The sequence below is a fragment of the Pyrgilauda ruficollis genome, unplaced genomic scaffold (assembly GCF_017590135.1).
Source record: "Pyrgilauda ruficollis isolate IOZ18807 unplaced genomic scaffold, ASM1759013v1 scaffold3, whole genome shotgun sequence".
Classification (NCBI taxonomy): Eukaryota; Metazoa; Chordata; class Aves; order Passeriformes; family Passeridae; genus Pyrgilauda; species Pyrgilauda ruficollis.
Window position 1 is genome coordinate 9,082,552 of NW_024524377.1, and position 21,806 is coordinate 9,104,357.

Below are 21,806 nucleotides of genomic sequence, written 5' to 3' on the forward strand. Positions count from 1 at the left end.
GATCTGAAGCTGTGGTCCACCTCTTCCGCTCAACAGAGATGTCATTCCTTTTAAAAAACTCCAGATTTTCCCTCTGAATGTGTCCCTAAAGAAAAGTTCTTCTGAAAGTGCTGAGTTAATTCAAGATTGCCAGCATTTCAGGTTGATGGTTTCAGTGGGGCATATAAATCTCTAAACACCAAAGGAATAAATGGAAATCTTGGGTTAGTTCAGTTCTTGGATTGGCATAATTTCCTTTTTCTAAAATTCTGTTGATGAAATTTTAAAACTTCAAAAATACCTGCTGATTGGTTGTGCTACTGTTCCTCAGTTTAAAGAGAACACATGGAGGGCTGGTTTGCTATCTCTGACAATACACTACAATTCTGGAAAGAATCCCATGCAGAAAAACTGTTACTCATTAAATTTATGTTCTCTAAACTCTGAACATTATTTGCAAGTTTATTTTATTGTTAGCCTATTTCTAAGCAGTTTGGCTACAGTGCTTTATTGCCTAAGATACAAGTGATAATTCTAAGCATGTGCCTATTTTTATTTTTTGCTTTATATGTTATGTGCTAATACACCGCTTTAAACTTTAATTTAGTTCTTCCAGTGTTTGCAGTACAACTTTGATTTTTAAAAAATCTACAAATGTAATAAAACAGTCATAAGCAAAGGAGGTCTTAGTTCTTATTGTTTTCCGTCCCATGGAAGATGGTAGGTAACATTTCATGTATGATAAATCATCTCTCTTCATCTGTTTTTTTCTTTATGTAGATGAAGATGTCAAACCATTTACTCCTGAGAAAACCAAGGAAATTGTGATGTCGCTACAGCAACCTGCAGTCTTCTGTAACATGGTTGGCAACTGGCCAGCCCTGAACTGGAATGTGAAATACCTTTCTGCTGTGTTGGAGGGAAAGACAATCCAGTTTAGGCTGGGCTTGAAGACAGTGGATTTAGGTGAGAATGAGGTGGACAGGCATTAGTGTCACAAGTCTCTTTTCCAGGTCCTGCAATTATCTGCCTTTTCATTATAACTGTTTTTTCTCTAATGTATTGCTTTTCATTGTAGGCTTTGTTTTTAGGAATGGGACTTGGTCAGCAGTAGAACTGTCCCTTCTCTTTCTCATGTGTTTATTCTCAGTAAGAGGTCTGGGGAGTAACACCACCATTTAAGAACCAAGTGTCTCAGTTTTCCTTCCTTGCTCTGTAGTGTGTGTGTTTGGTCCTGGTCTTATACATGATTAGATTGTTCACATGAGCTGAGCTTCCATCTCCATAAGCCTGACTGTGTTAAGGAATTAGCTAAATAATCAGCCAGACTTGGGGTATTTATCTGTATGGTAGTAATTCTCACCTTCCTCCAGAGTTTTTTAAGACTTAGGTGATTTTCAGTACTTTAAGGTCCTGTGATGGAAGACATAATGGAAGTATAAAGCATTAAGAAAATCATTTGACACCAGTGCAATAATTTCACTGCTAACCCTCCAGATTCACTCATACATCTTGGAACATACCATGGGAGAAAGACAATTTTACAGCTTGATTTTAAATACTACAACTTCATCTCTCTCTGTAGCCACATAGTAGTGTGACCATGGACAGACTGAGTTTCATACCATGGAGGGGTGATAGAAGAAACATGTTCCATCTGCTATTTACTTGAAAGATTCTGCACTGCTTTATCCCTGCCCTTTACATCCTTTGCCCTCCCAACGACATACCAAAATACGTTTTGCCATGCACTTTCTCCCTTTTGCCTATATAGTATCTTGACTACCTTTGGGATTTTTTTTAACCCTTAGGCCAAAAGAATCCACTTTAAAAATATTTAATATGTCATGGTCTTTTAGATCCCACCCAACTATTCTTTCTGTAGTCTTCTAACCTTTTTCAGTTGGACTTCCTCTTTCTTGGAATGTAGAGTCTGCACAAAGACTCCAGATGAGGGTCTGCCAGTTCCAGTGAAAGTGGTAGGATTACATCATACTATCTTACTTAACACTGTGAAATTTGCTTTCTTCACAGCATCATGACCATGTTATTTCATGTTCAATTTTTGCAAGAGAAGTGATGAAACAGAAGTGTTAGAGAGAAAATGCTTGGCGTGTTAGGATTTCAAAGCATTTTACCAGCATGGATTAATGATTTCTATGCCATTCCTGGGGGGAAGAGATATTATTTACTCACTTTCTACAGATGGGAAAACTGAGGTGTAGAATTAAAACCTTGGTACACATCTTTATAGCAATATCTCTGTAATTCAATGAGGTACACCTAATTCTTGCAGTAAGTGTGAAATGCATCCCATTGCCAATAGAGAAGGAAAGAAGGTGTAGCATATATGTATATACATATATGTAAATGACACTTTCCTTGTTGCCTATATATCTTGTAACCTTATACCTTATTAATATATCTGAGCTGTAACACAGAAGGCCTACCAGATAAAAGAGTAGTTTTGGTCCTACTCCCCATTAATTAGTAGGCACTTTTTGAGAGCCAGATGGATGTTCCAACTGGCAGAGTTTCTGATGGGACTGATGAGTGTTACGTAGCTAAGTCACAGATTGATGCTACCAACTGAGTAGATAGGAGTCATCACTTAACAATAACTTGTAGTCACTAGAGATACAGAGTGGATTTAAATTGGAATTTATATCTTGAAGCATCTAACTGCATTTCGCTTTTTCCTAAAGGCATTTATCCCTGTGCAGCAATCAGTTTGTCTCCGGGAGCCTCCATTATGTGGTAATGTTGGTTAGAATTGTCTTCAAGGAGATTGGTAAAGCCTTCAGGGGTTATATTGTAACTGAATGAGACCTGTGATGCCATAAAAAATTTCAATATAAGAATATATTAGTGAAGCCATTATCCAAGCCATCTCAGAGTCTGAAATAATGTAACACATTCCGTGTGCCACTGTCATTTGGAAGGTGGTTGATCTCACTATTGCATGCTTAAAACTACTTTTAATGAGGGTCTCTCTTTCTTATTGTTCCTGCTAACTTTCCTAGGTGAAATGGAGCCAGTTATCTGCTCAGAGAGAGAACAGAATTTCTATTTTAGAATACAACTAAAATGGCATTGATCCCTCTGAATATTCCTTCCATGTTCACAAGAGGTTTATTGCCTTAAGACTAGGTGGGATGACTCCTACTATGGAGTTGGAAATGCTGAAGAAAAAATCCACTCTCCTGCTTAAAGGCACATTCTGGTGACACTCTGAAATGGCAGCTTCAGAGTTTCTGGAGTTATTTAAGTGAGGTTCGTCTGGAAAACTCAAAATTCATGGAGATCTCTTACTACAGCAACTCCTCATCTTTCTTTAGTGCCACATCTGCAGCCTGGATGGGTTTCCCAAGCTGAAGATTCCTTAATGTGCAAAAGTGAGAATTGCAAATGGGGCAACTTGGTGGGAGTTGCAAGGATTTTATATTTGCTTTTCTTACTAGTTTGTAATTTCCTGAGGCAAATCGATGTGGATGGCACATTTGAAACATGGAAAAATGTGAGAGCTAGCAGTATTACTTGTGTATATTATTTGTACCTGTGTGTTTGATAGTATTCCATCTGATTTCACAAGTTAAACAGTTTGTGTCCATAAGAAAGGGAAAAAACTACAATCAGAGGACTAAGCATTGACAAAAGATACCTTCAAAGAGAGTACCAGAGTTCATTACAAGAACAGTGAAGATGCTATTAATCAGGAAATCCCTACCCATCTGGTTCCAGCCACACTAAAAGATTTATAAGGATGGGATAAGGGATAGGCCAAAGCTTCAGAAGTTTTGCTTCTGACAGAGAAAATGTAGCATTACAGCTCTTGTGTCTGATGGCTACCTGGAGCACAACAGCACAAAGTTAGGAGAAAACTTACACAGAACTGATTTCTGTATGCAGGCATTTCTTGTTTTGACCATTTTTGGTGGTTGCATAGTAAAATGAATCAACAATGAGTTTACTGTGAAGAAGCTGGAGAGAACAAGAAGCTGTCATGCTGATCAGTTTCTGAGTCACAGGATCTCTGGAGGATGTTTCTCTCACTGATGCTGGATAGAGCTGATGCTGTCAGATGTGCAGCTGGATAGGAAAGGGCTGCGTTTTCACCATCTTGCCAAAGAGGTTTTACCACTCAAACTAAGGATGGCAAAAGAATTCAGATCTCTGAGGTTTGATATAGAGGGAGACTGCAAAGCTTGCTGCAGAATCGGTAGCTGAATAGGAGGCTGGAAACACAGTACAAATACTGATTAAATTTTGCATAAAGCTGAGATCTGAAGTGGTTATTGGAGTTGGATGTGCATGGCCAGGTTTTTTTGTTTGTGAGTATGCCTGTGCTTTGTTAGAGTGGGAAGTGACTATTCCTTGCTTGAATTATTTGTTTAATTCCCCAGCAGCTGTGAATAGGGGTTTGGTTTTCTTTAAAGAAATGGAGAAGATATTTTACTTGCATTCTTAATGGACCTTTAGGTGTTTTCTAAGGCTATTACACCTTTTTTTTCCCCCTACATTTTTCCTACATGTTTCCTTGAAAACACTCTGAGAAGAACAGATTTTGGCAACGCTCAGAACCAGACCTTAACTAAGGAGGAGAGCTGCTTCACTAAAGCCCATTTTTTCCCTCTCTCCTCCCCTCCAGTTTCAATCTGTGGTATTAGGGGAAAGAGGAGGACTGTTATGCCTTCAGGTACCGTGTCATCAGGCAGAACTGGCAGCCTACTTTAGACTTGCATGGCTTAATCTGCAATTTGTCAATTACAAAACACCCTCAGCTTCACGTAATTAAGTATTAGCAAACTGGTTAATAATGTCTTGCTTTCCATTGCTCATTGCTAACATTCTCACCCTTGTTGCAGCCTACAACCTACAAACCCATCTAAGCAAACAGTCTAGATTGCCCAAATATGTTTTTTATTACTATTTATTTTTCCATAAGCACCCACACCTTGGTACTGAATAAGGAATAAATCAAACCAAGAACCCTGCCCTGAGGAGATTGTATTCTACAAGATAGTCTTGCTTTTCATAGTTGGATTTTTTAAAAATGAAACTCAGAGTGAAATATGCTGAGAGGTAGAAAGAGCATATTTCTTGCCTTTAAAACATTTGCTTCTGAGTTATCTTGGAAAATAGGCAGTGTCCTAAGAGTGTCATGAAGTGAAAAAAGAGTGTCCTCTTTTTTCTCATGAAAGTAATACAGGCACCTTCAGTATAGCTTCTATCTTTTGTCTAATCTTTCTGTCAGACCATCTTTTAGTAAAATGATAAACATTGCATTAAAACCTGGGTATCAGGAGAGGGGGTGCAACACAGATATAGGATCCGACACAGAGGGTTTTGGTTGTGGTTTTGTGACTTGCAAGTGATTTATATGTCTTGTATGCAGTCCTTAGGTAGGGAGCCCATCCACAGACATTTTTAGTTAATGATTTGATAGTAGTGGGAAGGAAACCACTACCTCTGCTACTACAAGGGAAAATAATAGTGATAAAGGTTTGTAAAAGCTGTATGAGATTGTGTGAGAACTGCTGCAGTAACAAAATGAAAGTGGTAAAGAAAGAGCTGCTGCTGCACAGCAGTGAAAGGATCCCATTTCTGGGCAGCTCTATGCAAGTTACACAAGATTAAATTGCAGCTCTGTCATTGTCATTCATGCAGGCTGCAGTAATTTTTCCCCAGCAGTAGTTATAGTGAAGTAATATTTTTTTAACAGTGGATAAGTCTCTTTGAAGATGGCACAATTAGTGGTGGTGGGGAATTAAGATCTCTGATTAACTGCAATTAAAATATACTGTGCTGTGGGTTATCTTACAGGCCTTCCAAGTGACCTGACCTTGAGCTGAAAGGCTGTATCAGTCAGCCTGACCAAAGCATGCTGGGAGCAAAACCCTGCTGGTAAACACTTTCTGTGTCTGCCAAGGAACACTGCAATATGCTTTTGTCAGTCCCAAATGAAAAATAAGGGCACACAGCATTTTAGATGGATCATTGGCAGCATGTGTGTGGTTTCATATATCACTTTCTATGCATGACCACACTGGTTTGGTCATTGCTTTAGGAAAAGGGTAAGATGAACATGTCCATCTGCATAAATCTATGGAGGCAAAATAAAGGATACAGAAATACTTTATGTGCACATTTGCAACTCACAATTAGGAAGGGAGATGAAGCAAAGTAGTTTAGTGAACTTGGGTGTGTTATTGAGTTACTATGCTGAAGAACAATACTAACTATTGGTCTGCTTTTGTCTCACAGCATGTTCAAGGTAACAGCCATTCAATTAAACCTTAATGAAAAAGCAATAGTTTCAGACTTCACTTATGAGTAAGGTCATGAGAACCATTTTATTGACCAGAGTCAAGCTACCTAGTCAGATTCATATCAGATGTTGCATTTAACCAGAGCTGAAAGAAACTATATTATTTTTACTGGTTCTATGCTCAGTGCTCACGTAGTATTTGATTTTTCTTTTGCTGCTGTAGTTCCCCAGTTTGAAACCAGTTGCAGCTACGTGGAAGCTACACTTGAGGAGTTTTTGGCTTGGAGTTTTGGGCAGCCTTCTTGTCTCTCTGGACCATTCAGTTGTTATGATTACTCCAAATACTGGGCTTATGCTGACTACAAGTACATTGCCAGGATATTTGAAGACAAGCCAGAAATATTCCAGGTAAAACATTAATATTATCTCTTCCTAGTTGAACCATTGCAAATTATCTAATGTATCTTCTGAAACCACTACTGCTATTCCTCTCTGCTCCTTTGCCCACTTATTTTAAAATTCTGAAATAAAAGCTATTAGCTCTCAGACTAACTGAAATCTGCCAAGTGGCAGCCATCAAAATTCTGGGTCTCCTTATAGATTTAGAAATACCATCCCAAGTGACATAAAAGAATTACCGGGCTGGCATCACTCTCCTTCCCATTTAGGCCAGATCCACCTTGCACCTAAATGGTGCCCAAATTAACAGCTCCACTCAGGAGGGAGGATTGATGGTATGTATTTCATTGTAGTAACAAGGCTGTAACATGGCTCTGCTCCATGTTTTGCCTTGTGGCTCATTTTCTTAAGTAGCTCAGCTCCTTTCCTTAATAGAATTAGATTAACTGTTTGTGAGGAGGAGAGATTCTGTGGTGGCAGTAAAATACAGGAAGTAACCTGTCCATGGAAGTATGTAATTACCATACACAGTAGGAAAACTACCCAAGGTATTTCCTTTTATTTTCTCTTTGCCTATCTTCTAGTTCAATGTCTTGCTTCATCTACATTCCTGCTACTTCTCCTTGCAAATTGTAAAAGGGCAAAATTAAGGATAGCTATACAAAAGGTATACTTCAAAAGATGTAAAGAAAGAGTAAGTAAAACCTTATTCGTTTCTATACTTTGAAAGGTGAAAATGGAATCATAATTCCCTGTAAAATCACTGCATCACTGGGGTGACAATGAGTATGAACTGATAAGCCCCGTCAAATTAATTATTTCCTCAGAAAGCATTTCTCATGCTCCTCATATGTATTTTATTCTTTTGTAAAATTGGTGGTTTTCAGTGATCAGTCTTTTTTTCAGACTTCCAGACTTTTAAGACTTTCCGTTGGGTCGGAAGGTAAGGATTGGGCACAGAGATCGCCTTACCTTTCTTTCCCCCTTCCCTTCCTGAGCACACTGAAACATAACCAGGATCACATAACCTTGGGCTGGTTTGTATTGTCTGCACTAAACTGGGAGCTCCAGGGATGTTTCAGGCTTCCCCAGATCTTTGCATAACTTTCTCTGTGGTCCTGTCTTGGTCTTCTCTTTTTCTGCCTCCACAGACAGCATTTCCATGTTTCTTCCAGCAGAAGCCAACAGCAGCTCAGAAGTCCTGAATATCCCATTGCTTCCTTCACACCTGAAGGACACAACCATTTTCTACCTTTTTCTTTCCCTTGCCCCCATTCAAGAACAAAGCTGAGGCTCCAGGAGTTGCATTTCTGTGCAGGTGCCATGCCACAATCTGATCACCTGACCTAACAACACAACAGATTGTACTGCAGTTTTAGAATAGACACACATAATGGTTATGCCATGGATTTTTTTTTGAAAAGCAGAATATGGGAAGGAAAGAATCGGTGGTGTTATGCAAGCAAATATGGTGTGTGTTATCTGCCATTTTCACAGGCATGGGAGAGAAATGCATCCATCAGTTCCACACTCACATGGTTTTTGAAACATTGCTACACAATTTATACCAGCCAAAGGAGTTCTTTATAGAAATTCTCTTCCATTCTTGTGTGAATTTGATGATAACTCCATTTTTTCCTTCTAGATTTTATTTAGATTTACGTGAGGTTATTTGAAGGGGAAAAGAAGGCCAACTGCACTGTTATTTATAGTGATTAATAGGGCCATTTAGAAGTTGTTTGAAATTTAGATTGCACTGTTTATCATTTACAGTTGTGTGGGCTAAGGTAATGATTCCATTATTCTAATCTATGAGCAATATCTAGCATCTTACATTTTTTGTTCAGTTGATATTTCATTACAGAATTTGAGATATAAATCAGGAGCAAGATACATGCATGAAGTTTAAATAGAAATGAGACCTTTTAAAGTGACATACGGGTACAGATTAACTTCATTATAAGCAGCAAATGAAATAAATATATATCACAAGTAATGTGCCATCTGTTATGGTTGGAACACCTTTTAGTGCATTTCTTCTTACTGTGGCTTTTTATTGTAGAAAAGGAACCCAGTGTGACAAGATTTCAGTAATACTACCAGTTCCTTTTCAGTTCATTGGTTAAAAACTATTTTACCCATAATCGCTTCAACTATTTACTACAGCAGGAGCATTTTCAAAGAGTTCTTTTAAATCTAATATTGATTATGTGTGCTTTCTTTTCACTTAAATTGTAACAAAATATAAAAACTATTTAGGTGTGAGATTAAAGTGTAGAAATGGTGCTACGCTTAACTTTTTCACTGAAATAGTTGTATTGAATTTCAAATTTTATGCCTGCTAAAATCTATAGAAGCAACTTTTTCTTTTTGATCTTTTGCTGTCTTTGACAAATGTTTATATTACACTTCTGCATTTTTTTCACATGATATCTTTAAAATCAATAACTCTGAAATTCAGAATCTTTAGCAACACCTAATTTTTGGGAAGGCTATCGCTCACTTTGAGGGTCTCCTGATGCAGAGTCGTGGTGAAGTCATCCTTATAATGTCTAGCTGTAGTTTTTGTCATCCATAGATCTTAAAAAAGGATAGTCATCCACCTGTCTGCAAGCAGCAAGCTTACATACTTAAATTAGGACTCCTAGACTCCTATTTTCTCTTTATAGACAGCAGAAAGAGAGAGGCTTTTCCAAGGCTTGATTGAGAGTGCTTTGACTAGAGCAGGAGCCAAGATTAAATTAGGTTCCTAAAGTTAGGTGATGTGAATGACCCCCAAAGTGCTTTACTGAAATGGAACAAATACAATTATCTTCCTTTTCAAGATGGGAAAAATAAAACTCAGAGATGAAGCGATTTGCCCAAGACCATCAGGAAGCCAGAAATTTAATCTGTTTCCTAAGGCTCAGCCTGGGGCTCCAGCCAAAAGGTGCCAGTATCTCTGGCCAGTATTCCTCAAGTGCTTTCCAATAAACAAATGATCAGGCCCTGCAGGTGGCAGGGAGAGCTGTAGATACACGGGAAATCTTTATCCAAGCTACACAGAACCATTCTGCAAAACCCTTGGATTGTCTGAAAAATTCCTCACTGTGCCTCTTTCCAGCTGTCAGGCCCAAGAGATTGCTTGTGGTAGGATCAATGGACTGGAAAGATCCAGCACTGTGTGCATAATATGTGTACACCTGTTCTGCCCTTTCTCCTGTCATCAAGTTAAGTTCACTGCTTCTGCAGTTGCAAATGCGTCCATAAAATAATAAGCAACTTAATCTGGCATAACATTGGGTCACAGATGGGTAAAGTCTGTGTTCCCAGACTATGTGGAGAAAGCTGAAATAGGAGCAAGGAGAGAGCAAAAATTCCACGTAGATTATCAATTGTTTGAAAAGGGAATAGGGATTTTTCTTTCCTTCTTTCCTTTCATTATCTTTTTAAATGCCATATATAAGAATTTTTCTAAAAGCAATCCTGACCTTGGGTGGATGGTTAAGGGTGGAGAAAGATAAAAAAGAGTGTTTGAAAAGGAAAAGAAGCCCCATGTGGCCATGCAAATTTGGGCAGCCCTTCTGTAGAGCAAAGGAGTAACTTGAGTGATATGAAAGGTGGGGATGAGAATTTTGGAGGAAGTGGAACAGACTGTGCATGCTCCAGAACCCAACCAGGGAAAAACAGCTGCAGTGGATAAAAGTGATGAGCAGTGGAAGAAGACAGGAGACTCTCAGAACTAAGGATAGGATGTCACTCAGTTCAACAGCTTACATAAATAAACCTTTTTGTTGCTGTAGGATGTAAGGTGGTCTGACTTTGGTTTTCCTGGAAGAAGTGGAAAAGAGAGCACACTGTGGATTGGTTCTGAAGGAGCAAACACCCCCTGCCATTTGGACTCCTATGGCTGCAACTTAGTGCTGCAAGTACAAGGAAGGTAACAAGTGCACATAAATACAGCAGAGAGTTATACTGTGCATCAAGTTAGTTTTGGACTCTTTTAGTATTAATTCTAGGTCCTGATTATTTCAGATTTCAGTTTTCTGAGTTCTCAATGACTGAAGAGCACCCTAAGTGTTCTACAGGAAATGGCAGAACTTCAGGGCATTCTGGAGTTTACACAATTTCTAGTCTGTGTGTCATATGGTCCAATTATAAACACTTTAATCTTTCTAGTGGTCATGAATTCAGGAATTTGGAATGAGGAGATAAAAGAGTTAAAAATAAAAAGCCCCAAAACAAAATAGAAATAAACTACTTTAGACTTTTACAATATTGTCTGTGCAAGAGCCTCTAATAGCCTGCTAGATTTAATTTAAAAGGGGACCATCAGGATGGGAGCAGCCAGCTGTGAGCAAAGTTGAAAGGGACATTTGAGGCTCCAAACTCATTTGGGAGCATGTGGCTGTTGCTGTATCTTTCTGCCTGTTTGCATGCTGTCTTCTTTTTTTTCTTTCCCATTCTTTTTTTTTTTTCTCCTTTCCTTGCATATTGGCCTCAGGGTTGGTGGGGTTTTTCTGGTTTTTGGGTTGTTATCTATTACTGCTAGAGTAGTGCTAGAGTAACAGAACAAGTTGCACACACTTTCTATGCTTTATAGTATAGAGTGGAAGGAGAAGTCTGCTAGGGGTTTTTCAATGGGATTAATTACTCTGCCATTTTACAGAACAGTAAGATTGTGGTGGTGTTGTGATTAAGGTGCAGGATTGGAAGTCAGGTGTGTTGCCTTTTAGCTGGGCAGTGCCACATGCTGAGTGGCTTTAAGGCCTGAGGTAAATGAATTTGTCATCATTTTACCCTGAAGAAGGGTAACTCTGTGTAGGGTTTTCATTCGTGTTTGTAAACAGCCTTGAGGTCCTTGGGTGGATGTGCAGCAGAGACACTCTAGAAGCCTCTAAAGTGCTGCAGCCAATCCTGTAGACTTCAGATCACATCAGTAAGCATTGTGCATTGAAGTCCAGACACTTTAGTGTATTCAGGAGCCAGAAATCTCAATGAAAACTATGAGACTTAAATGCCATAATCTTCTAAGGATCCACTTAAATACTGGGTGTACTAAATAAGTACAGTGATGTAGCAGACACAATACATGCCAAGCCTCTTTGATCTGTACCTTCAGATGCTAAACTTGAGCCAGAATTCCAGCATCACACAGCAATTCTGTCCACCTTCCCAAGGCACTTCCTCCCCCTCAAGTAGACCAAAATCCTTGTTCCTCTCAGGGAAAGAAATCCAAAGCCCTTGCACAGCTTGAAAAGACAAAGTTGTTTTCCTCTTCAGAGCAAAGCCTGTAAACAGATTGCAAACTTCCACAACCTTGTGAATCCTGTGCTTCTTCAGAGCAGAAAGATTCCCTTTTGAGACTCACAAACAAGGCTTTGTAACAGAATATAAGCTTATGCTAAATTTAAATAGATTTGCCTTTGCAGGAAAGCCAGGGACAGCTCCTTAGCCCTTTGTTGCTATCTTGAATTTCCTCCTTGCATCCCTTAGGCTTCTTAATTTTTTGCTTTATGATACTGCTTTGCCAAGAGCCTGCAGGATTAACCCTGAGCCTCCTAACCTAGTCATTCTCTGCCCCCTCAGAGGATCTAGCTTGGAGGGCAAAATAAAGTTGCAATAAGGCTTGAGTTTCAGGAGAAGTGGTTTTATACTTCCATCCAGCAGTTGCTTTGGTAATTACCAAGAAATATCAGCAGCCTATGGCACTTGCATCTGTGCCGGTCTCTGTAGTTCTGACTGTCCTGCTATTCCTATCTCTTCTGTTCCTGTCCCTTTTGGTTTTGTGCCATTTGGTTGCTTTGTTCCCATTTTCAGATCTATGACTTAGAGGTGACAACCAGAAGCAGTAGACAGAATTCAAGAAGTGAGTGCCAAGGGAAAGCAAACAAAGAAAAGCCCTTCCTAGAGTCCAAAACAAAGAGAAGAGCTACACAAGCTCTCCAGCTATGCTGTAAACTGCTGCCTTTACTTTTCCATTGCCTAGTGCATTGGTCATGTTGCACTGTTTGTCTGGCACCTCTTAAATGTAATAAATTATCTTTGTGTATTCCTTCTGGTTATTTATATCACCTAAAGTACTGCCATATAAAAGTATTTCTAAATACCATATGTACCTGCTATTTAATTTATAATGCCCATCAAATTGGCACCACCAGTTCTGGCATATTCTTTTTTTCTCTTTGATCTGGTCTGTGTAAGTGAAATAGAGACATTAGCTCCTGAGGACAAAGTGTGGTCTCAGCTCTGCTTGGCCTTTGCACTGTGGTGCATTCATGTGCTTCTTTGGGCATGTAGAGAGCAACCTGGCACATGAGTGCCCTCATGAGCAGAACAACCCTGTCCTGCTCCACCTGGCATTTAGTCACACCAGTAAGTTCTTAAATGCACAACCAGCCACATTTTCATCATGTGGTACTGATAACACAAAAAAATACAGCTGTTTAAGGATACTTTTGTCTATGGATGTATCTGTTTTTTATTCATGCTGTCTTTGGCATGGGAACATCAAGGTGATTTTTACTAAGAATGGGGGGTTCACAACTAACAGCCATGTAAGGAAACAGAAGATAATGTCTACACCCTTTTACTGTAGCCATCCTAAACACACGATGCCCTCCTTTCAAAACAAATACAGATTTTGAAAGCTTTTCATTCAGTGAGCAAAAATACATTGTCTGTAACAAAACTATTTCCTCTAGTTTATAGAGCAATTTTTAATGCTCTGAGCATCTGTAAATGCTGCATGTAAAAAGGAGGAAGAAGAAACCAGACAGGAGAGGTTTTTTAAATTTTATCTGCCTTTAAAAATGATTGGTGAGAAGCTGTAAATCTTCTCAGTTAAAAAATTAAAAGTGGAATATTTTAAAAACACTTTCAGGAGACAGCCTGTAAGCACTGGCTGTGTTCTCACTGCGTAGGAGATTCACACAGCGAGGCAGATTTATGTTTTATTGAAAACCTTGCTACTGCCTTTAGTTCTATGCTGCAAGTGATATGCACTGAATACATTTCTATCTTCTTTCTATTTTCAGGAAGAGATGGCACCTCTTCCCACCTGGTGACACCAGTTTCCTTTATCCTACCAGGATCCCTTATGAGGAATCCAGTATATTCAGCAAAGTCAACATTGCCAACCCTGATCTGAAACGCTTTCCTGAGTTTAGGAACTCAACAGCCCATGTTGTTACACTCAGTCCAGGACAGGTACCACTTATATATGAGCTTTACGTTACCTAATATTCTATTTAACTGGCTAATTAAGGGCTGGGAAATCTTAACAAATTGACTGTGGAACTTTGCTCTTCGTTCACTCCACATTCAGACTTCATAGATTTCTCTCAGTACAGAAACTTTCTTCACTGACAGTTATTTGCCTAGACTTTTTTGTACAAAAACTGCAAACATCTGGAGAGCTATCAGTCAGCTGCCTGATTCATAGATCAGAGTTCACTCAGCTGCTTGATTCCATACAACCACCTGCCTCACCTCAAATTTGTCTGCTTCAGAACCTTGTTGAACTCTGACCTGTCTACTCTGACAGCACTATATTGCATAAAATGCATTTGGTTAATGAGTATATAGAGCTAGCAAAGGAACTCATATTTTAGTAGCGAATAGCCTTCACCTGTTGCTTTACTAAATACTTTAATGATGATATTTGCATTTAGAGTGCACACCATTCACAGGTTTCCTGGTGCTTTACAGGGCTGTGAGGATGTTTTTAATCCTGCTTTACTGAGAAGGTTCAGCTGTAAGTGCCTGGCTGACAGTCACACAGGCAGGCAGCAGCAGTGTGAGAGTAGGGCTCAGGACTCTTGATTCCCAGTCTCCTGCTGTAAATAGTGTCCTTCTTTATTTAATCAACAAGGTCTGTATTTGGAGTCTGAATTACCCTTATTCATTTGTTCAGCCATGCATGTCCTGGTAAGGCACTGCTGTGCATCTCAAACTGTCAGGCCCTTCCAAAGGAATTTTGCAATGGTCATTGCTCAGACAGTGGAGTTGCTGCTTCTGGAGCCCTTTCACTATTCTCCTACCAGATATTGTCACCTCTTTTGACCTGCCAGCTCAACAACTTGTACGGGAATTCCCCTGTCCCTAACTGGCAAACCCAGCTGCCTTCAACAATTTAAAGAGTGGATTTTTGCTAATTAAGTTAATTTTGAGGAGGCAGAGTAGGGCAGGATGGTACCCATCCTGATGGGTAAAAGGATGATACCCATCAACTGGAAGTGTATGCTCTACAGTTGGTACAGATGCAAATGTGGAATCTATGATCAGCCTTTACTGTTTGCACTACATTAGCTCATACTCATACTCCTAAAGCAAATAGTTAGTTTCACATTCAGCACTTTCTAAGGTTGCAGCAGTCAGTAATTTAAAGCACAAAGAACAAAGTTTTGCTATTGATAAAAATGCCACATCTATTCAGCACCGAGTTATCCCTGATCCCCAATACTATTTGAATTTATAATCTCCTTTGCAATGATCAAGCAGACTAGTGAACCTTTAATATGATCTTAATTTTAATTAGGCTTAAAGCAATTACAAATTAATCTTGCAGGAATAAAGATCTTGAGCCAGCTCAGTAATACAATTTGTCTGCATTGCCATGAACAAGATACTGTTTGGATTTCTTGGGGGGGAAAGTAATGTAGAAGCAATGATGGAGCAGTGAAGTATTGTCTTTGTCCATTTTATCAGTGCCTTCTGTGTGGTGCTTGCCAGCATCTCATCCAGGAGCTTTTGGGGCAGGTGGCTGGGAGCTGCTGCCATTTGATGGAGAGGAAAAGAATGATCTAGAAGAACTCCTTTATTAACAAGGGAGAGAATTCCTAAATAATGTCTTGATATGTGCTTAACAGTGGTTTTCACATAGAATTAGCCCAATTACTGAAGAATTTGTAGGCATCTTTATTTTGTGATAAAATGTAGCATCTCCACACATTCCCAGAGGGTATGCAGAACATTTTGGATTATTGTAACAATAAAAGGCTGAAAAAACGAAGACAAAGGTGTTCTTAGGTATTCAGGAGAGCAGCTGCATGTAGAGTGAGTGCAGCTTTGAATATCAAAAACTTAATGTGTCTAATGCCACCTTCTGGTCGATGTTTGCTACCAGCCATTTTTTACACCCTCTCTGCCTGAAAGCAGAATTCCTTCATGCAACATTGTGTCAGTGCACAGAATGTACTTCAGTTAGATCCTTTGTGCCCTTCCACTGTACAGAGGTGAACCTCTATTATGAATTTTGGTAGCTGATTGAGACTTAAGGTTTTATAAGGTTTCATCCTGTACCTGACCACTGGCTGTCAGCTGCATTTCAACAGAAATAACTTCTGGTTATACATTAGTGATCTGTTCTGAAACAAATTATGAAAACATTGAGATGTCAAGCTTGCTTGAAGAGGCAGCTGAGTAGTGGAAGGGCTTGAAGCAGTACTATATCCACTGTATCAAGTGAAAGTTACAAGCTCAAGTTGTGTCACACAAATGTAGGGGGTCCTTATAAATGTTTGGACCTGGGCACCTATTTGATGGTTGCAAAGCTGAGGATTAAGTATGGAGCAGCATTTCTAGTAACACCTTCTCTCAAATATACAAATACTCCCTAAAAGACCAGAAATGGGACAAAACACATCTGTTCTTGTATCTTCTACCCATGCTCTGGGACAAGTGTTAAGAGAGTTAGAGATCTGTCACCCTCAGCCTAAATCCTGTTCAGGACAGGTGTGCTATCTGCCATCAGTGGCACCTGGCACCTCAACAAGGTGGTTCATCCTTCCTGTCTTACACAATTACAGTCCTGCAGGAGCATTCATCCCACCTTGTCCTTCAGCACAGGCTGTAGAAGGAGCCTGTGCACATAGATGCTTAACTTTTTTGATGATTAAAAATAGGAAAGATGAATATCACCTGAAAAGGCTACAAAAACTGAGATGCTGTACAAGGATAAAATCATTGATCATTCTTTCCTCTGCCCCACTTCTCACTGACTTTTGGCTTCCTTCCTGCTCTCTAATGTAATTGCTCTTAATCCATCTCCCTGTTAATCCATATCCACATAACTAGACAATGGTAGGGAGGCTATAAAGTGATCAGAGTTCATCTGAAGGTATGGAGAGCAAGCAGCTGCCACTCTGGACCCCTGTGAGCAATCCCATTCCCCCTCTTGCCAGCCCAGGCAGGTGCTGTTGGAGGCAGTGCTTGCCTGCCCTGTGCCCCAGGGCAGCCTGGGGCCAGAGGAGCTGCAGTGCAGAAGTGCAAGGAAAGGCCTGACTGAGCTAATCCAAGAGGCACATTGGGTCTGAGAAGGATCCCCTCCCTCTGGCCTTGAAAAAAATTGTCACTGGATGGGAAAAAAAAACTATTTTAGAAAAATATGAACATTACTGCTTGCTGGTTCTCACCATGGTCTGCTGCTCAGAAACTCCCTCCCCTGCTTCTGCTTACCTGCTTTCTCAAAGTCTAAAAGAAACACATTTATGTGGCCACAAATACAGTTGTCACTCAGTTCCTGTGTTTAAATGCAGGATTTTCTCTTTCTGCGCTTCTGCTGCAGAATCTAACACACCCTGGGATCCTGCTCAGCAGCAGAGCTCCCAACAGCACAGGCAAACCTCTGACTTTTAACCTAACCCTGAGCAAGAAGAAATCTTCATGAAGTCAGGGAGGGATTTCCCTGTGTGCTGCCTTTAAAGAAAGGGTGTGAGAACATCAGACTGGGCTTAAAGTGGGGAGCAATAGAACACACAGTCTGGATAGCCAAGAAAAATATAATTGATACCAAAGAAAAGTGTTTTAGTAAGTCAAGAAATGCAGTAATTCAAAGGTAGTATAATGTTCCAGCTCAAAGTATACAAAAGACTTCTTAAATGGGGTTACAGTAAAAAAACCTACTTTTTTTTTGGAAAAGAATTTAAGTGATTTTACTAAAAGAGAATTCAGAGTTGGCCACACCATTATGCATAGTAGATGGCTGGTAATTCTGGGGAAGGAATAAAGAGTTTTCACGTGGGAGACTGCAGCGCTGGCCCCAAGTCACTCCATAGGGAAGGCAGACAGCCCAACCCAACCTCAGGACACCAGAACTATGATTTCCATCACAGAAGAAGCAGAAGAGTCCAGGAGCTGAATTTAAGCTAGAATTGGTGCTAAAAACACTGCTCAACCTGCAACACCTATGGAGAACCCCATGAATGCCACAAAAACAAAGGGTCAAAGCTGCAATTTCCTGACTCTGCTTCTCCACCTCTTCCCTGAGCTTCCCTTGTTCTCTCACCTGGGTCACTGTGGGCATGGCCTGATGCAGCCCCACTCCCTCCTCTTCAGTGTGCCTTTCCCCATGGCTGTGCCTGTGTTTCTGACACCAGCTGCCCTTGGAGCTCCATTTCAGTGGACAGGAAGACACCAGGAGGGAGGAGGAGGCAGGATGAGAAGCACCTTCCAAGCACCAGGAACAGCCAGGCTCCAGCTGGGATGAGGCATAGGCTGGGGCAGCAGGGCTCACAGAGTCCTCAGGTGGTGTTCTGGAACTGGCTATGCCTGCACCTACTTCATTTTACGTTTCATTGCCATGGTTGTGAACACTTCTGGGATTTCCTTGGGTCCCCCTGTGGCTCAGTGTCTTTATCTTCCCATAACACTGGCTTCCTTTTTGTGTGCGTTTACCTAAATATCTTTTTCTAATGAGCAGAAATTTCTTGGCATAATATTTCACTTCAGGATGTGCTCTCTTTTTGAAGCAATTCCACCTTTGCCCTACCTTTGCACTGTATCAAGTTAATCATGTCCACTGAGAATTCAAACCTGCTCTGTTCTCTGTGCTGTACAAGTCTTCAGCATTGCTCCACTTGCTCTCCCAACTGTTCCTTTGGTTTCTTTCCTCCCATTACAGCATCTCATTTTATCTTTTCTGGGACTTCTGTCCTACTTTAACTTCATTTGCTATATTTGGCTGTCACTAGCCTAAATATTGAAATTATCTGATTGGTTACAGTTTAGATCAGTATCTTCCCAGCACGAATAAAGTTAGATAAGTTCTGTGGAAAGCGGGCTAGCACAAGATTATCTCTCAGCTTGGAGTAGTTCTGTCTTGCTATTGCACTTTACGTTTTCCCTGTAAAATGTTTGCTGCAGTTGTGTGTGTTGTTTCACTGTGGCTTACTTTCACGTCTCCTACAGGAATGTAGCTAAATCTGTGTCCCATAGTCATAAACATATGAAAGTCTGCTTTTTTTAATTGTGAAATTGATCGTTAGAGGCAGCGGTGGTGGTTTTTTTGTTTGTTTTCATTTTGTTGTGTGTCTGTTTGCTTCTAATTTGAACACCTAGAAGAATACTAGTTTGTAAATGTAGAAGAATCCTACCTTTCTTTTCTGGGTTGTTTGGGTTCTGGGGCTTTTTTTTTTTTTTGGTCTTGTTAGTTCTGGTCTCTTTGCCAGCTGTATTTTTTTGATTTAATTACCTTTTTTCATTTCTTCATCTTTAATAAAGTTTTAGTCCTTTTGCTTTTTGATAACTTCAATTTTCTTGTTGCTATAAATCCTAATTTTAACAAGCATAAGCTTGTTCAACAATAAAAGAGGGAGAGCAAGTGTCTTTATGGAGCCTCTTTTGCCTATTTGAGTCACAGCTCTGTAGCTCTTCTATAAACTGCATCAGCAAACAGTGCCAGCTGCAGAGAGACACAACTTTGCAGTTATTACCCTTAACCTGCTGGCAAGGGAAATCTGATTAGTCTCTAAAGGACCAAGTTCCTCCTCTTGGCTTGAAAACACAGGACAAGTTGTGGGGATTGTATTTTCCTTCTGGCTGTACCTGCTCTCTCCAAAGCAAATCTGTCTCCCTTTTGCAGTCATGTGGAGCCAGCATGTTCCATGCCTGATTTCCTTCTTGGTTTTCCAGGCAGCATCTCTTACTGAAACATTTATGCATTTTCCTTAGTCGTGTTCCCTTGCCACACAGTCCCTCCCCAGTGTCTGCATGCCCTCCTCCAGCATGCTGCAGCTCGCTGCTCCTGCACAGGGCTCACAGGAGGGATCCCCTTGGTGCAAACGGCCGCTTACAGGAGCTCTGCTTTCTTCTGCTGTAACACAAGGTTTGCCAGGGCTCACATTACACCTGGCCACTTGGAGGGCACCCAGAGACTTTAGCAGAGTTCAGTGTAAGATCCCCTGTAGAGCAGATGAGCACTTGGGGAGGGGGGGTTTGCATGATTTTGCAGTCAGTGAAACTAAAAAACCCTTAGCATAAACCAATTGCTGCTAATGCAACTGCACTGTTCATTTAAAGTGGATGTTTCCTTGATAAAAACAAAACTCTGAAACATGTTTTGGCTGCATTCTATGGGGTTTCATACACTTATATGTCAGGACTAAGTAGTGATATTTTTAAAATAATGACCCTCCACTGACTGACTTCCTCTTCTGTTCTGTATGCTGTACCGGATTAGAGAATAATTTCCAAATGTTTTTGACCTTTGGAGAGCCAGTGCTTCTTTTTGTTTGACTTAAATTTAAGCCTGTGGAGAACATTTGTCATCTGGCCCAAAAAATGAGAGTGTTCCAAGTGTCCTGTGTTTGCAGGACTGGTGCCATTGTTTCCTCCACAGACATCTTCTCATTAGCTGTGTTTTGATATAATGAAGCACAGGGCTATCTGGGTAGCAGAACATTCTAAGAAATTTGTGTCTACCAAGAGAAAGAACTGTCTGCAATTCAGATACAGATCATTGCTTTGCTTTACCCATTGTGAAGTATATATTTTTATCTCTCTCTGACCATTTTTATAACTTGTCAAAAAGTATCTTTCATGCTTTTCTTGATAGCTCCATGTTACTCTAATGTTCAGTAATCTGCAAAGCTTGTCCTCTATCATCAAAACAACATCAGTGTCTTGTACCATAAAAACCATGGGTTGGAATCAATTTTATGTCACAGCTATCATCCTGATATTGTCGTAAAGCTCTGATCTAAACTAGATTGCCCCAGAAATCATGACATTTTCTTTTAAAAGCCTGTCTACTAAAAGTGACAAATTTAATACTGGTGATTATTTACCAGAATTAAAGCTGCATTTTGTCACCTAGTCACCTAGATGAGCATAGGCATGCCTGCTTTTTGGGAAAGCCAGCTGGCAGTCCTACAGGAACTGGGAAGTCTGCTCAGTTGGAGAGTCTACAAAAGAATTCCTGCTTGGCTGAGACTCTCTCTGAAGTCCTGATGTTCTGCTGCACCAGCTGCACCCCCTCTGTACTGCTGGACTTTGCTTACCCACAGCAATTAAAGGTTATAGTCCTGCTTGGGACTATATGGGAAGAAGTTTGGATGAAAGGTAGTTCTGGATCATGTCCATTTCTTACATAATACAGTGGGCATTTAAGTCTTGAGAAAAGGCTCTTTAAAAGAGAGAAATAATTATCACCTCTCACCTGTGTCCTTGCCTCAGTTCTGTCTCTACATCCCACATCACCTGAATTAAAAAACTCTGTCTTTCTTCAGGCTTCTGCCTGTACCCTAATGCAATGTCTCCAATTCCAGGTCCTGCTCGTTCCAAGGCACTGGTGGCACTATGTGGAATCCATTGATCCTGTCACTGTCAGCATTAACTCTTGGATTGAACTGGTATTTTCCTTTTAATGTCTTGGGGGTGTAGCACTTCCAAGGGATTTCTGTCCCTTTCCTGCCAGGTTCAGTCCTATTGGGTGTGTTGTGTTCAGAGGCTGGGGAGGGAAAAGCCCTTATGGATACATTTTTTCAGGAAGAACAATTCAAGGTTCCACATCTGAAGCCCCAGTTCAGCAGAAATCCCCTTTCAAGTTTACTTCAATCAGGTAAACAATTAAACACAAGCTAAATTTTCATGCCTAGTTTCTTAAAGGCCAGCCAGCTTTGTGCTGAATAGAGAACAAAAAACCAGGAACTTCACCTCAAGGACAAGCTTATGTGCAAAGCTAAATTAGAATTTAAATCAGATTAATGTGAATAGGAAGGGAGGAGAAGATTTTTGAATTTTCATTCCTCTGTGATAGTTCTGATTTGGCTGAAGTTGGATTTCCTCATGTATTTAATTAATTTTCTTCTCCCTGGGCTTTGATTTTTCTTGCTCATGTTAACCAGTATATATGGGATGGTTCCAGGGATATCATAAAATCATAGAATAGTTTGGATTGGAA

The 21,806-nt window shown here is 40.2% G+C and overlaps 1 protein-coding gene across 3 annotated transcripts in view; it reads left to right on the top strand.

Moving 5' to 3' along the window:
- The window catches only part of HSPBAP1 (HSPB1 associated protein 1), a 38,137-nt gene that overhangs the window by 11,304 nt on the left and 5,027 nt on the right, over nucleotides 1-21,806 (top strand). For 2 of the 3 annotated variants that reach the window (XM_041473023.1, XM_041473022.1), the window contains exons 3-8: nucleotides 760-945; nucleotides 4,628-4,675; nucleotides 6,471-6,655; nucleotides 10,429-10,565; nucleotides 13,663-13,834; nucleotides 21,172-21,255. In XM_041473023.1, coding sequence (XP_041328957.1) covers nucleotides 807-945; nucleotides 4,628-4,675; nucleotides 6,471-6,655; nucleotides 10,429-10,565; nucleotides 13,663-13,834; nucleotides 21,172-21,255 — 765 coding nt within the window. In that variant the 5' untranslated portion in view covers nucleotides 760-806. The remainder of the gene's footprint in view (nucleotides 1-759; nucleotides 946-4,627; nucleotides 4,676-6,470; nucleotides 6,656-10,428; nucleotides 10,566-13,662; nucleotides 13,835-21,171; nucleotides 21,256-21,806) is intronic. The other variant, XM_041473024.1, reaches the window with a different exon arrangement.